This window comes from Megalopta genalis, chromosome 4, assembly GCF_051020955.1.
Source record: "Megalopta genalis isolate 19385.01 chromosome 4, iyMegGena1_principal, whole genome shotgun sequence".
Lineage (NCBI taxonomy): Eukaryota > Metazoa > Arthropoda > Insecta > Hymenoptera > Halictidae > Megalopta > Megalopta genalis.
This window is the reverse complement of record NC_135016.1, coordinates 19,082,697-19,099,734: the sequence shown is the minus strand read 5'-3', so window position 1 is coordinate 19,099,734 and position 17,038 is coordinate 19,082,697. Positions and strand designations below refer to the sequence as shown.

At 42.3% G+C, this 17,038-nt stretch overlaps 1 protein-coding gene across 7 annotated transcripts in view; it reads right to left on the bottom strand.

Annotated features, from left to right (window-relative positions):
• The window catches only part of Ten-a (Teneurin-a transmembrane protein), a 1,349,343-nt gene that overhangs the window by 439,714 nt on the left and 892,591 nt on the right, over positions 1–17,038 (bottom strand). For all 7 annotated transcript variants that reach the window (XM_033473288.2, XM_033473287.2, XM_033473289.2 and 4 more), the window contains one exon: positions 16,862–16,937. In XM_033473288.2, the coding sequence (XP_033329179.2) occupies positions 16,862–16,937 (76 nt within the window). The remainder of the gene's footprint in view (positions 1–16,861; positions 16,938–17,038) is intronic.

Genomic DNA, 17,038 nt, shown 5'->3' with positions numbered 1-17,038 from the left:
TATTGTGCCGCGGCGCGTAATTAACGATTAGTTACGGAAGTTGTTTAATTACGAATTTAAATTGCCAATATGACAGAAAGTTTCACGGAGCGAAAGTTAATCGGGCCGGCTCGGCCGCGCGATTCGACGCGGCCCGTTTCGTACCGCGGAGCGGAACGGACGTCGCTCGCGTAACGAATGCGGCGACAGCCGCATAGTTTCGAGCCCGACCGCCGCGAAAAAAGGAAACGGACTACCGGGAAACGTCGGCCGAACTGCTTCCACGGAAATATTTCACGCGAATTCGTCCCACGAAGTTTCGCGCGATTGTTAACCCACTTCCGAGGTCTCGGCGTCGCGTGACCACCCTAAACGTCTCGAGATCGGCCACCAGCACGCTCGTACTCTTGCCGTTCAAACGCTGTCGAACTTCGTCGCAGACTTCGCAGACCCCGTAGGAATTTTGTCAACCGGTGATGTCTTTATTCTTGTTGGAAAGAACGTTTTAATGCGGTTTAATCGCATTTCGCTGAGGCAATCTGCAATTCTTTTATAGCAAATAAAGAAATTGTTTGTATTATGATAGGTGTAATGTGTGTTTGTTTGTTTGTCGACGATATTCAGAATTTAGAAATTTAGAAATTTAGAAATTTCCAAATTTCCAAATTTACCGATTTCCAAATTTCCAAACTTCCAAATATTCAAATTTCGAAACTTACAAATCTACAAGTTTCCAAATTTACCGATTTCCAAATTTCCAAATTTCCAAATTTAGGGATTTAAAGATTTAGAAATTTCCATATTTCCAAGTTTCCAAATTTAGGGACTTAGAGATTTAGAAATTTCCAAATTTAGAGATTTAGAAATTTCCAAATTTCTAAATTAACGAATTTACAAATTTATAAATTTAGAGATTTAGAAATTTAGAAATTTAGAGATTTAGAGATTTAGAAATTTCCAAATTTAGAAATTCAGAATCAAAAATTACACAATTATACATTCCACAAAAATGTATACAGAACTTATACAGCGCCATCATGGTATCGCAACAGTCGTCAAGCGCAACATAACAATTCCGAAAGTGTACAAACAAGTCCAGTGAACCGCACAATTTATTCGCAGTACGAAATTACGGAAGATTTGCGATTATACAAGTAGAATAAGCACGATCAATGATCAGAAAATTACAGACGAACAAAGCCCTACGATCGAACAAGCGCTCGTAAGACGCTGCCCAAAATCCACCGAATCTTTGACTATTTAAAAATACTCCCACCCGCGTTTCCACCGTAAATCCGCAATTTCCATCATCGAATCCCCGGGTAACGCGATTTCGTCCATCTGGATCATTATCGTGATTCAATCTAGTGCTGGCAGATCGGTGAAATATAAGGTCGCGGGCCGGTTAAATCCCGGACAAAACTCGATTCGAGCCCGGTTCGATCGATTCGCCCCCCGGAAAGCAACGTCGCCGTTCGTCATCCGCAGATTTCTTACGACAGCCGGGTCCGTTCGTCACGCCGCCAGCGATAAATTAACGGGCACCGCGGCGAATGCTTGTCGTCGGTTCTCGGCGTCGTGTTCTCTTGCTTTACGATCCGGCGTTCTGCTATTCCTCGCGCGTTTTGCTATCGATCGCGCGGCAGCTCTCGGCTAGGCCGAGCAGCTTGAAATTACGTTCCATTGTCGCGGATTTACGCCCGAAAATTTTACACGGGCCCGTGACGCGAGAGTCCGCCGCCGCGGTGGCCGGCCAAAAGGCGCGCGCGCGCGGCCGCTTGAAAAATATTGCCGACGGTATCACGCGGTGTCACGCGAGAGCCGCCGCGGATTTTTATTAACGCGGCCGGAGAGAGAGAGAGAGAGAGAGAGAGAGAGAGAGAGGGAGAGAGAGAGAGAGAGTGAGAGAGAGAGAAAGAAAGAGAGAGATAGAGTGAGAGGAAGAGTGAGAGAGTGAGTGAGAGAGAGAGAAAGAAAGAGAGAGATAGAGTGAGAGAGAGAGAAAGAAAGAGAGAGATAGAGTGAGAGAGAGAGAAAGAGAGAGAGAGTGAGAGAGAGAGTGAGAGAGAAAGAGAGAGATAGAGTGAGATAGAGTGAGAGAGAAAGAGAGAGATAGAGTGAGAGAGAGAGAGTGAGAGAGAGAGAGTGAGAGAGAGAGAAAGAAAGAGAGAAATAGAGTGAGAGTGAGAGAGAGAGAGAGAAAGAAAGAGAGAAATAGAGTGAGAGTGAGAGAGAGAGAGAAAGAAAGAGAGAAATAGAGTGAGAGAGAGAGAGAGAGAAAGAAAGAGAGAAATAGAGTGAGAGTGAGAGGGAGAGAGAAAGAAAGAGAGAAATAGAGTGAGAGAGAGAGAGAGAGAGCCCCGGGCACGCCCGTGTTCTCCCGGCGGACATCGCGTTTCTATTTTTCGCGGGTCTTCTCTGTGTCCCCTAAATTAGGATGCAGCCGCCGCGGCGCGCCGCGTCGCCGTCGTCGCACACCCTCGCGTGGACGCGATTTTATCCGACCATCGAACCCAACGACGCCGAGTGACCGTCGAAGATTGCACGCGGATGATTCGTGGGACCAATTAAACCGACCCCCGCGACGCTAACGGCCTGCTCGCACGATTCCGCCTGCGGGCTTCGGTTAAATTGACTCTTTGATTCGGCGTGGGGTGCGAAACACGACTCTTATTGCTGGTCTTCTTTTGTCGGACTGTCGAGCCTGTCAATTTGAGATAAATTTCTCTGATCGGCACCGATTATACATTAGTATGTGTTAGTAATATATTAATTTAATATAGTAATATAATACTGTGATATACTCATATAATAATGTATTAGTAAGTAGTAGTATTAGTTATACAAATAGTATTGATTATACATTGGTATATATTAGTAGTATATTAATACAATATAATAATATAGTACTATGATATACTAATATAAAACTGTAATATACTAATATAATAATATATTAGTAAGTACTAGTATTAGTTACATAAAATACTATATTATACTGTAATATACGAATATAATAATATATTAGAAAGTAGTGGTATTAGTTATACAAATAGTATTGATTATATATTAGTATATATTAGTAGTATATTAATATAATATAATAATATAGTATTGTAATATACTAATATAATGATATATTAGTTAGTAGTAGTATTAGTTACATAATACTATAATATACTAATATAATAAAATATTAGTAAGTAGTAGTATTAATTAGTAGTAGCATACTTATATAAGTATATTGTAAGTATAATATTTATTATATTACTTATATTATATTATTATATTAGTATAGTATAGTATTATACATTAGCACTGATTAGCACTGCGGATTTCATGCATTCGTGGGACAATCGAGAACCTCAAAACACTGCTTCCATTATCTCCACAACTTATTAAAATGAACCGAAATAATAAAAACAATATCTACGCAGCTTCTGCATCTCGCAGGTAATTTTGAGAATTTGTCCCGCTTCGGACAAAAAGATTGTACGAATGATTCATACAGTTTGTTTCGGCGGTGACGGATTATTGACAACAGAACTTGTGAGTAGCGTAATCTACCGATATTCCGGGCTAAATTCCGCGGGGTATCGCTAAATTGCAACGCCAGTTTGAACTAACATCGACCGCGAGCGAGATTATAACCTGGATCGTTTCTGTTTTTCTTCCGGGTTGCGCTAATCGTAAACACAGTTAGATATCCGGATTTAACAATGATGCTCACACCGCTCAGAAATATTTATATATATATATATATATATATATATATACGTATACATATCTATATCTATATATATTCGATACGGCCGTTCGTGAATATTATTACTATTATCGTCAATATTATTGTACGGCTTCATTACTCGCACAGAAGAGAGCACCCCTCGCACACGTGTGCGCGCCCACGCACGTTGTAATATCCTACGAAATTAGTTTAGTAACGTAATAGGTGGGATTTCAGTGAAATCGTTGTCATTAAACCTAACGCCGCGTAACGAGTGACGAATTTAGCCGCGAAATATTTTCGACTTGCACAGAGAAAGTAGATTTTCCGTGCGAGAAAATTTGTTGAAAAGATCCTATAATCACTTAGAGAATCGCTAACAGAGGATCCGCCGGATTCGCTGTATCCCGGTCGCGCGTGATCCAGCACCCTTCTCGCAGCCGACTCGACGCGAATCGACCGGGCAAAAACCCCACCCGCACATAATGTGCGATAATAATATTCGGCTCAATTACCGGCGAGATGAATTCGCTAGAATTCCACGTTACGGTGTTACGAGGAATAATAATTATAACAACCGAGGGGATATTGTAACGCAATTACGCGTCTCGTCGAAGCCAGCCGGAGAAACGTTCTCGCCCTGCCGCGCTCCGGCCGTCGAAAGTGGGGGTAAGAAATGGGGGAGCGGGGGGAGAAAAAAGGAGAAAAGTAAGCGCGCGGTTCCGTGGGGGCCGCGTTTTACGTTTCGTGAAAAGCACGAGACCCGGCTGCCGCGCGGCGTCGGCGGCGTCGGCGACGGCGACGGCGGTTTCGAGGAAGCTCGGAGGAGGAGACGGGAGGCTCGAGTCGCACAAATTGAAGCCGAGATTAAGACGTCTGGGGAGATTAAGGTTTCCATGTTGATTAATTTAAATAGTTCTGGCATGGCGGCAGACAAAGGCACGCTCGTCGCCGTGGGAGAGATGCATAGTAAACAACTCAGTTTTCAGAGGCGGTCTCGAAGAATTAAGCGGCGTAATGCGGAGTTAAATGAAGTGTGCTCCTGCGAAACTTTTACCGAGTTGACGCGGGATTACGCGGCGACGGGGGCCGTGTCGCTCGATGAAATAATCGCGGCGCGGCGTCGTGGAATTTCTTTGCAGACAGCTCCGATCCTCGGCACCATTTGAAACCGGTGTCTCGGCGGAGTGGTTGCTCGAGATAAGTACAATAATTTCTCCCGGAAATGCCGTATTTTGGGTGGCTGGGAATTTTTCACTGTGCTAAGTCTACGCCTATGTGATTTATTGCTGTTTTATTTATTCCCAGAAGGTACGGTAATTCTTCTCTAATTCGCGCTCAGATTGCGTAAGAAAATGGACAATTTGGGAAGAGGAGATATGATTATTCGAGCCGTGCGGCTTGCTTTTATGGTTAGCGATTGTTAACAATTATAAAAACGAGACACGAGACGCGAATAATCGTATCTACTCTTCCCAAATTTTGTCCATTTTTGTGTAAAATCTCAGCGCGAATTAGGGAGAAATTATTGTATTAGGTACGCGACCGTCGAATCGTGTTATGTGTCCTTCGAATTGCTCGTCGAATAGTGTTATGTTGCCTTTCAATTGCCTTCGAATAGTGTCATGTAGCCATCGAATTGCTCTTCGAATAGTATCATGTTCCTTCTTAATTGCCTTCGAATAGTGTTATGTAGTCTTCGAATTGCCTTTGAATAGTGCCATGTAGCCTTCGAATTGCCTTCGAATAGTGTCACGAATCGAATTGCCTTTGAATAGTGTCATGTAGCCTTCGAATTGCCTTCCAACAGTGTCAAGTAGCCTTCGAATTGCTTTCGAATAGTGTCATGAATCGAATTGCCTTTGAATAGTGTTATGTAGCCTTCGAATTGCTTTCGAATAATGTCAAGTAGCCTTCGAATTGCTTTCGAATAGTGTCACGAATCGAATTGCCTTCGAATAATGTCAAGTAGCCTTCGAATTGCCTTCGAATAGTGTCAAGTAGCCTTCGAATTTTTTTCGAATAGTGTCATGAATCGAATTGCTTTCGAATCGTGGCACGTGGCCTACGAATTGCCTTCGAATAGTGTCATGAGCCCTCTCAATTGCCTTCGAATAGTGTCATGTAGCCTCTGAATTGCCTTCGAATCGTGGCAAAAAATTAGAAACAAATCTGCCGGTTTCAATTCCGGTCTCCGAACATTTCCGAGAGAAATTACTTTATCCGTGAGCGACGGGGTCCCCTGATCGATGGGGCCCGCTCGTTCCGCTGGTTTTCCACTCCCGGGTTTTATCAAACACGGTGTACAGTGTTATTTTAACGCGTCGCAGCAACGAATCCTTCAAACATTTGACTCCAGCCAGTTTTATGAAAGTACACGACGAAGCAGCGGGAATATGGATGAGCGTGTACAGTTAGGTTTACTGATTAAAGTGCAGGCCCCGAAGAAAAGTGGTTCTCCAGCGGCGCCCGGCCATAAATCTTCTCCGCTCTTATCACCGCGCCTCATAATTTCACATCCTGTGTAAAACACGACGGTGACGTTCTTCTTCGATACTTCGGAAGGGGTAAGTTGCGGCTCTTTGTTACTTCGACCGCCAACCGCGGCCGCGCAGTGTTTTCCGTCGTGAAAATATTCCAGATGAAAACACTTTTTTTACTCCGGAATCGTCGGGAACGCGTCGCGAAAATTCAATTTTTTTATGCAAGACTTTTCTCGTTCGATCGACTAATTTTCTTACAGCGCGTTCTTTTTCGCGACTCCTAAAATGGTTGGAGCGTTGTGGAAAAGTTCAATGTTCCTACTCGCTGTTAGTACTACACTAAATTAGATATGACTTTATTTGGTTGTACCTACAATTATGTTAACCGAAACAATATCTGATAATTCAATTTCATAGTTCTGTTCACTCTTTTCGTTAAAAATTGTTGAGACCATTCCAGTAAAATGGAAAAATTGAACGTTCCTGTTTACTCTTAACAGAAACGAAATGTATCTTTATGTGGTTATACCTATAATTATGTTAACTGAAATAATGCCTGATCCTTCAACTTCATAATTCTGTTCACTCTATTCATTAATAATTATTGAGATCGTTCCAGTAACAACCAGACCGAAACATCGAAATCTGTCCTCAAATACATGTTTGCTTCTGAAATGAAAAGAAATACTAATCCAAGTCGCAAATATTAACCCTTTGCCATACTTTAACGAGTAGGAGTATTAATTATAATTATAATAATTATAATAATTATAAGTTATGAGTTATATAAGTATTAATATCACTCCATTCCTTAAAGCCGTAACAAAATTCCGTCCTCTCGTGACCAACACTTAATCATTCCACTAAACATAAACACGCAATAAATACAAATCCTCCTTTCTCTTCTAAGAAGTTATTACAATCGAAATGGCGCTTATGATCGCGACTACGAAGAAGATGATACGGCAAAGGTTCAGCCACTAAAATACGAGAAACCGTGCTCCGTCAGATCTCTTTCCGCGTTGCCAGAAAAGTATCCCAAAAGCACCGCGAAGAATAATAAATCGTCCTTCTCTCGACTTATTGTTTCCCGCGGTGATCGCGTATGTTTCGCGGCGCGACCTTGAAACGCTCTCTCAGAAAGAAGAAACCTGGTCCGCCGATGGTTCCGCGGGGACTCGGTTCGGTTTAGCGAAGCTTACGCACCGGCTCGTCGAGAGGAAGGCAATAAAAGCAGAGATACACGGTATCGGAGCACATACTCGATACATGGAGCGAAACTTTTCCTCTCCCCCCTCGCTCCCACCCTTCCCGCGATATCCCTTTCCGGGGGCAATAACGATAGCTCTGTGTTTTGTTTTCGGAAGACTCTCGGCGAGCGCAGCAGCCTCGAGAGAAACGATATTGAGGAGGTAAAGATGGATAAGGTGAAGCGATCGCGAGCAAGGAGGAGGGGGGGAGGGTGCGGGAGGCGCCGCTGAAAAGAGGAGGAAGAAAAGCCTTTGCTCCCGGTCGAGTGCGGACGGTGTTCTTTTAGCTGAATTGCTTCAGTTAATAAGTGATAAATGCGAACGGCGGACGTCTCCTTTGTCCGACGCCGGTGCTTACAAAATAAAGACCGTATCGACCCCGGGACGTCGGCGACCGGCGCGCACGCCGGAAAATTACGCGTCGAACCGACTACGCCGGGAACATCGCCGAAACGCGCAGTCTACTACTATTTCGCTTACTGCCTCGTTAAACTCCGTTCTTCGAATCTTCTATGCTAATTTCGCCGAGTTTTCTCTTGCCGGCTTTACGGCCCCGTAAACTTTCGAAATTAATGTCCTCCATGGAATAATCGTCCGACCCCCGGCGGGGGGAGGGGGGGTTGGGTGGCGACCGATAAACCGCGTAACGAAAATTCGGATTTTCCAGAGCGCGGAAGGGAAATTCGCCATTTTTTGGTTCACCGGAACGAGAGAAATTCGTGATGAATATCGGGACCGCGTCTTCCGAACGACGAATTGATTACGGACCGTTTTACGACGTCTGGGAACAAGAGATAAATTTATTCTGGTTCCATACCGTTGCGCCGCCAATGCGCTCTGGAAAAAAATGTCTTCGAAATGTGGTTGTTAGTGTTTCAATGGTTGCTGTGATAGAGTCTTTTGGCGTCTCCGTTGGTTTCGGAATTTAATTGTGATTTAACTGTGATGTTATTTTGTTATAATTGTGATTTTATTAATTATAATTGTAAGATTATTTATTATAAGTGTAATTTTATTAATTATAACTGTGAGTTTATTAATTATAATCGTAAGTTTATTAATTATAATTGTAATTTTATTAATTATAACTATAATTTTATTAGTTATACGTGTAATTTTATTAATTATAATTGTAAGTTTATTAATTTTAATTTTAATTTTATTAGCTATAACTGTAAGTCTATTAATTATAATTGTAATTTTACTAGCTATAACTGTAAGCTTATTAATTATAATTGTATTTTTTATAGTTATAACTGTAAGCTTATTAAATATAATTGTATTTTTTAGAGTTATAATTGTAAGTTTAGTAATTATAATTGTATTTTTTAGAGTTATAACTGTAAGTTTTTATAAATTTTATCAGTTATAACAGAGTAATTTTATTAATCATAATTATAATTCCATTAATTATATAATCCAATTTTATTAACACAAACTATTCATTAAACTACAACTTTCCCCCATTCCCAAGAAAAAGCACGAATTTTCTGATTACGCATAAATGCGGGAAATAAAAGTTTCCGTGGGCATTTGCAGCTGTTTTCTTCGAACGGAAACGTTAAAAGTCAAAACAAACCTATTACAAATAACTAAATAAATGAACGAATGAATTTTTCGTAAATAAATTTCCAACAATTTCATTGGAGCCTCGATAGTCCATATCAACCGGCCACGACCGTGTAAAACCCCGCGGTACAGAAAATTACCATTTCTCCGGCGGCAGCTTCCCTTCTTCTTCCCTGAAATTGCAAGCTGTTTACGTCCGCGGCATTGTCCGCGTATTAGTAAAATAAAAATGAGTTCTTGAAGGAGAACCATCGCGGGCTGGAAGTTTCGCGTCGCACAATCGGGGAACTTTTTCGCCGGGCGGAAAAAAAAAAGTATTTCGTTGACCGGCGAACAATGGACGCGGCGACCCTTACCGGGCTCCCTGATTCCAGGATTTTTTCCCTTCAAAGCCGTGTTCCAGTCTCGGCCGAAGTTCGATGAAAGGAGAGGCCATCCGTGTCACCGGAAACGGTGGGTCAGCGAGACGGAAGGTACTCTGTTGCTGAGGCAACGGAGCCGAAGGAACACGCGTGTGGCCCTCCGCCGGCGACCAAAGCGGTCCCCGACCATCCTTCCTTCCTTCCTCCCGCTATTCCAACCCTCCCCGGACCCGGGCTTCTGTTTTCTTTCACGGGACGCCGGATTGTTAACGACCCACTTCGTCGGGGACACCGGTAATGACCGTTCATGCGCGGCCCTTCTCGCGGAAATTCTTCCCTTAAACGGCCTCGCAGCCTCCTCCAATCGGCCGGGATAAGAAATACTAACGTCTGGTGGCCGGATGCCGAGCACCGTGGACCACGGTAATTGCAGCAACAGTTGCGAGTGCCATTTTTGCACGTTCTCGGTGTTCGATGAACGACTGTGCTGTCTTGCGATTGGTTGTCCCTTCGTTGTATTTTTTATACGCGTGTAACTTTGTAAAAATCGTAACTGGGAGTGTCGACATGTATATATAAATTAAGAAGGAATACATAGTTATATATAATATGGTATAATATATTATTATATTATTATATATTATTATATAATATATTATATAATAATATGTATATTATATTATTATTATGTATAATATATTATGTAAAAGAGAATTGAAACCGATTGCGATAAAGATACATAATCGGGATACTTTTATTATATTTATTGCAGTTATTATATTTATTCTATTTATCATATTTATTATATTTATTATATTTATCGCATTTCTCATTATTATATTTATTTATATTTTATTCTGACAGAAAATGAAACTAGATTTAAAAACATGATAGATCAGCGTGCGATTTTAAAGCTACGCTCAACTTTGGAGGATTGGAGCCTGTGATGGTCTCGAAAATACAAAAGTGTTCCAAAGTTATGGTATTTTCGAGAAATGAAAGGTTCCTGAGGTCATTTCAAGTAACTTTTTCCTTAACAAAAATGCGATCCGCGGCTTCGTTTACGAGTTATCAGCGAAAAACAGTGACCAATGAGAGGCGCGAGATCGGCAGACGCGAGGCGACCGAGCCAGTGGGCGGGACAGGGCTCCGCCCGCTCGCCTCTCATTGGTCGCTGTTTTTCGTTAATAACTCGTAAACGAAGCTGTGGATTGCATTTCCGCTAAGGAAAAAGTTTCTTGAAATGACCTCAAGAATTAACTGAAATTAACAGGAGTTGACGTCTTTCCGGGTGTTAATATAATCATGAGACACCCCGTAGAACTATGAATTTCAAACATTTGATAGAAATGAAAGAGTTTACAAATTTTATAGACACAATAATTTCCTACAGCGATTGCAACAAGTGTCAGCCATAACAAAAGTTCGTTTAACGCGATATCCTAACGCGTCTATGCTAAATTGAATATTCTTCCAAACAATATACTCAAAATTTGTATAATTTTCTGTCATTTTCCAAGTTGAACAACGCGCTTGAAAATATCCTCACGAATTTCCTCGCACGTCCGAGCGGATTATTGCGCGAAAAATTAATAACTCCATCGCGAGCGTCGGCGATTCGATTATGCGATTCGAGTTTGTCGCCAGCGTGCAGCGAAAGCTCGTTTCCAAGACGGGGTGAAACCAGCAGCTGGTTTACGCTCGGCCATTCGGTCTAGTCCCCGCATTCACTTAATCGCAAGTATAACTCCATTAAGTCACTCTTAAATATCACTTAAACGCAAGCGCAATTCATTCGCGCGGCGGCCATTATTCGCCGACAGAAGACTGCCGCGGAAATAATCCGGATACGAAGTTCATACAGCTCCCTTAAAAAATTCATAGTATCTCAAGGCGGGCCGGAGTTAGGCCGGGGCCCGGAGTCTCGCCGAACTTGGATTAAATTGCGCGCAAATGAATGTTTAATTAAATTACGAGCCGCGTTCTACGGGATGCTTCATTTTAATATCGTCCGGGAAGTGGATGTTTCTTCATTGAATTCGATGGTGAGCCCCGCATTCCCCGGGATAAAATCGTAGGATCTACGAAAGTTTGAACGGCCGATTTCATGCCGGAAACTGTTCAATGATCTGCAGCGTTAAGATTGCCAAAGTTGCCGGGTGCTCGTTGCAAGGAAGCCAGTTTCGAGTTATACACTTCGAACATTATTTTTTCGTAAATCAAAGATTCCATCTTCGCGAAGCTATCGCAGTCTATTTACGTGCGTCTACGGCGTGCTCGTGAATTTTTATTACGTTCGTCGTTGAAAGAGTACGTACGAATTATTCGACGTATAAATGCGATATTTATTTGCACGATTCTCTCGATATCTCGTAATCGAGCAAATCGATGAGGTTTAAAAAATATATTGTTACCTTTGTTTCCCGTGATTTAACGACACTTTTTTTAAACCACTCGTTCTTCGACGCAATGAATTTTATCGATTTCATCGTCGGCGATGTGTAAAGAGTCCAGGACACGGTGTAAACATGCGAAGATAACTGTGTACTATTGTACAATAATTATATATTATTATTATATTATATATTATATGATTATATAATTAAATTATTTATATATAATTATATACATATAATATAATATAATATAATATAATATAATATAATATAATATAATATAATATAATATAATATAATATAATATATAATATAATATAATATAATATATAATATAATATAATATAATATAATATAATATAATATATAATATAATAATAATTGTATTATATAAATATATATAATTAAATAATTATAAGTAATCATTATATAAGTAATGACCTCGACATAACCTCGCTTTTTCAAAAGAAGCGTCAAAGTACGACCTTGAAGCAAGTCCAGAGAGGGCAATGCTATCTCGAATAGGGGGTGTAATTTGCTACACCGCGCAAAAAAATGGAGATAATTTGTGCGAAATGTCAAGCTAATATCCTAGCCGATATTTTATTCATTCATGGTCGATATTAACAGCAGTAGGAGTCGGTATCGGGCCGCAGAAGTGCCATTATCCAACGCGAGGCTGTCGTTCGCTGTCTCTCTAATGATTACAAATCTTCGGCCGGCCACTTTTGGCAATTAGCGAGTCATTAGCAGCTACGTGGCTCTCTTGATGCCGGGGGGCGACGATAAAATCGGCGCGCGAAGCTAAAACCAACCGAACGGAAATTCACCATTTTTGACCCAGTTTTGCTTCGAGAATTTCTCCCGCGATACCCCGTTTTATACGTTAAATCAAAACCCGCCTTAATTACACCGTTTCCAAGGAACGTTCCGTTAACGACCGTTGTACTTTTAGGAACAATGATTCAGGACAAAAGCGTCGCTTATAATTTATTTCGCACGGGTATCGCCCGAAGAAATCGTTCTCAAGCATCAGTTGCCAAAAAATAATTAGTTCGCACTATCAACGCGAGGCAGAAAATTTAAAAAAAAATACATGAAGCAGGCCAAGCCTTCGCTTTGTCATTTGCCTTTGGTTTCATTCGATTATGTCAGATGATAGTCCGCAAAATCGCGCGCGAGCGAGCTATGGGCGGTGAAACGGAGTTTTCACGAAGACGCGGATTTCGAGCGATTCTTGATCAAATTCGTGGACAATTAAACCGAAATGAATTTTTTTCACTATTTACGAACTCTCCTCGTCGCAGTTAAGCAATGATGAAAACGTTGCGAACGTCTCACGCCTAATTCCACCGAGTTTTGGAAGATCGAAGACGATGCCATAGATCCGGAAAATGTACGATCCATTTCCAAGCAAAGCGATTCGCAGCGGTGAATCTTTTTGACACGGACAACGAGAGATCCGGAACATCGCAGAAAGCTATTTCACACACCGAGCGCCGCGATTCCATAAACATAAACAGCATAAACGGCGGCGCTGCCGATCGCTTATCCGGCCGGACCCTTCCGCGACCGGATAACAATTCCCGCGTAGCGGAATTCACCGCGCCGGCTCTTTCTGCGGAAAGAGGGAAGGTAGAAGAGGGTGGGAGGGGAGGAAATGGCGCGCGGAAACTTTGGAAAATTTAAATCAATCGGTTGAATAGGGCGCGGACGTGGCTGGAAGCGCAATAACCGCAGAGAAAATACTGCGGCGATCGGAAGGGGACCAAGGAGAGAGAGAGCCGCAGTCGAAGATGTTTCAATTCAAATGAGCCGAACTTTTAAAATATTTAGAACGTCGTCCCGGCGTTCTCTCGTATTTCGCCGGTCCCCTCCTCCTCCTTCGACGACGACGACGACGACCCTCCTCCCTTTCCGTTCCCGTTCCGCCTTCCGTGCCGATTCGATCGCAGTCGGCGACGCGCGCGAAATATCGAATTAGCCTGCTCTTTATTCCGCGTCCTTACTTTCATTCTATCAGGCCGAGTAATAAGTTCGTTCCGATTTCGGGAACGCTTTTAGCCGGGATTCTGACGGGCAAACGAGATGAAAGTCCCTCGGCTCTCTCTCTCTGTTTCCGTTGTGCCAACAGATATCGACCGGCTTCGATGCTTCGCCGATCTTTTTTTTTCTTTTCCGGAACATCGCCCTCGAACGACTAGATCGCGCGTTATTATCGTTCCTTGTATCCTGTTACAGTAATTTCTACCAGAAATGTACGGAGGTCGGAATTGAAACCGGCGGATCCGAGAGTACTAGGTCGCGATTCTTCGGGCTAAGCGGAGAGGTTTTATGGAAACTAGGGGCAGTCGGCAAAAAAAGAGGCAGCGGCCAAAATGACGTTAATATGAATAATATAGGAATAATATTTTTAATTTTTTAAGCCACGTGACACGATGCGAAGGCAATTCGGAGGACACGTGACACTATTCGAAGGCAATTGAGAGGGCATATGACACTATTGGAAGGCAATTCGGAGGCCACATGCCACGATTCGAAGGCAATTCGTAGGCAATTTGGAGGCCACATGACACGATTCGAAGGCAATTCAGAGGCCACGTGACACGATTCGAAGGCAATTCGGAGGCCACGTGACACGATGCGAAGGCAATACGGAGGACACGTGACACGATGCGAAGGCAATTCGGAGGACACATGACACGATTCGAAGACAATTCAAAGACCACGTGCCATGATTCGAAGGCAATTCGAAGGCGACTCAAAGACCACGTGCCACGATTCGAAGGAAATTCGAAGACCACATGCTACGATTCGGAGGAAATTCGAAGGAAATTCGAAGATCACGTGCCATGATTCGAAGCCAATTCGAGGGCAATTCGAAAACCACGCGCAACGATTCAAAGGCAATTCGGAAGCCACCTGTCACGATTCGATGGCAATTCGAAGACCATCTGCCACGATTCGAAGGCAATTCGAAGACCACTTGCCACGATTCAACGGTCACGTACCTAATATACTAAATTCTCCCTAATTGACGCTCAGATTGTGCACAAAAATGAACAATTTAGGAAGTGGAGATACGATTATTCGAGCCTTGCGACTCGTTTTTATAGTTGTTGACAATCAGTAACTAGAAAAAGCGAGCAGTGAGGTTCTGGAATTCGCATCGCGTGCGGCATCACACGCTCGACCGACTTTGTCGATTTTTAGCACCGACGTAGCAAGAAATTACATTGGCGTAGCACAATTTCCCTAGCACAGGAAAATTCGCAGCAACCCGAAATTAGGCATTTCCGGAAGAAAATACTGTACATCGATGGATACTTTCAAAATTTAAAAGTCTTTCCTTTGTTTCTGTTGCACCTTGCTCGACGTATCGATCATGTTTCACCCGTTTCTGATTTTTCTTCTTTTTTTCTTTTTGGTAAAGCTAAACGAATCAGTCACATTCTTTGCATCCTATTACGATGATTCGCACGTTTCAGGACGACGTTCCTGGAACACGGGGCTTAGGCACCGCATTACCAATTCACCGAATTAATATAAATTTGGTGGAAATTCTATAAACGTATTTATTGGAATTTGAATTGAACAAGCACCTCTGATCCATTTACCGAAATCCATTTGCCGGAAGTCCATAAATTCTTTCGAATCTGGAAGGGTCTAGCCGGATAAGCTGGTCAAATATGGCCTCGCAAAATGTCAACCCCTGTCGCTTGCCAGTGAGGATAGTTACAGGATAAATTAGATTCATAGTTTTAAAATGTACTTCTTCGAAATTCCATAAATATTTTACGTGGATGTTAATATAATATTAATATTAATTATTAATTCAAGTCCTTTCTCATTTTAATTTAACACGTTCCGTGCCACATGTACCACCGATGGTACATACATACATGTTTATTTAACGCGTTATGAAAATAGTTTATAGCAACTTTAGAACTGATGAAATAATTTCCACCACACGAATGGGTCATAATAAGTTTGTTTCATTGTTATATATATACATAATATATATATATATATATATAATATTGTATTATATTATATATATTATATATTATTATAATATTATTTATATTATATATTATATATTATATTATATAATTATATCGTATAATATAATATATATATATATATATATATATATATATATATATATATATATATATAATATCCGTGCCGAGCTATTTAAACTCGACTCTTTATGCTAGCCATTTAATATTTTACTAAAACTATATATATACAATAATTAATAATTACGTACAATATATCAAATTTTAGTAAAATATCAAATGGCCAGTGTAAAGAGTCGAGCTAAAACAGCTCGGCACGGAACGCGTTAACTAGTTCGATTGTTCCAAACACTGGGACCGTACGCGAAGCAAAGATTCTGACAAAAAGTGTACGGTAAATATGTCGAGGCATAATCCTATCCTATCGCTTTCCGTGCAACAATTTCCGACGTGTGCCTCCGGGGAACAAAACAATCCTGACGTAAAGTAAACATCTTCGATGCGCGGAAAAACTGTTCCCCGGCAAAAAAAAAAAGAAAAAGGAAGAACCGTCAGCGAAACGGAAAGCGGGTGGAAAGGTGGGCGCCTGGTGGAGGTAAAATCGTTTCGGAATCCGGTGCCGAAAGGGAAGACGGGAACACGAGCCGTTCGTGTTAACACCGAAACGATGGGCCGTCAATCGGTGGAGCGCGTCGCGCGGCCCGACGCGGTGCGGCGCGGAACGGCGACGAGCGGCGACGAGCCGAGCCGAGCCGAGCCGGCGTTCCCGAGGCAGAGTCAACAGCCCGGTCGATTTTTCGGAGCTTAATTCAACCGCGGGAAATCCGGCAACTAGGTAAACCGATAAGTCTCGCGGATTTGTCAGCCGCCGCGCGAAAAATCCGCTTACGTGATCTGGCTTACGCGGAAATCTGTGTTATTGCCTGCTGGAATATGGATGTGTCGAGGCTGCGCCGGCAGCTTCGGCTTCGGCTTCGGCACCCGCTTCGACTTTCTGCTCGGCTTCGAAGGTTTCGCGCGCTCGCCCGGTCGCGCGGCCAATTTCGCGTGCACACGTGCTCGTAATAACTCACCTGGTCACGGTTGGCGTGGTTGCCACCCCTGGAGAACGGGCCGGGTAGCTCCGTGGACTTCCTGACATCAAGTATTCTGTAACAGAGAAAGAGAGAGAAACGCTTTGGTAACGCTTTCGTAACGCTTTCGTAACGCTTCCGACTGAGAATCAAGCTCTCCTCGGGTGAAGATTATGT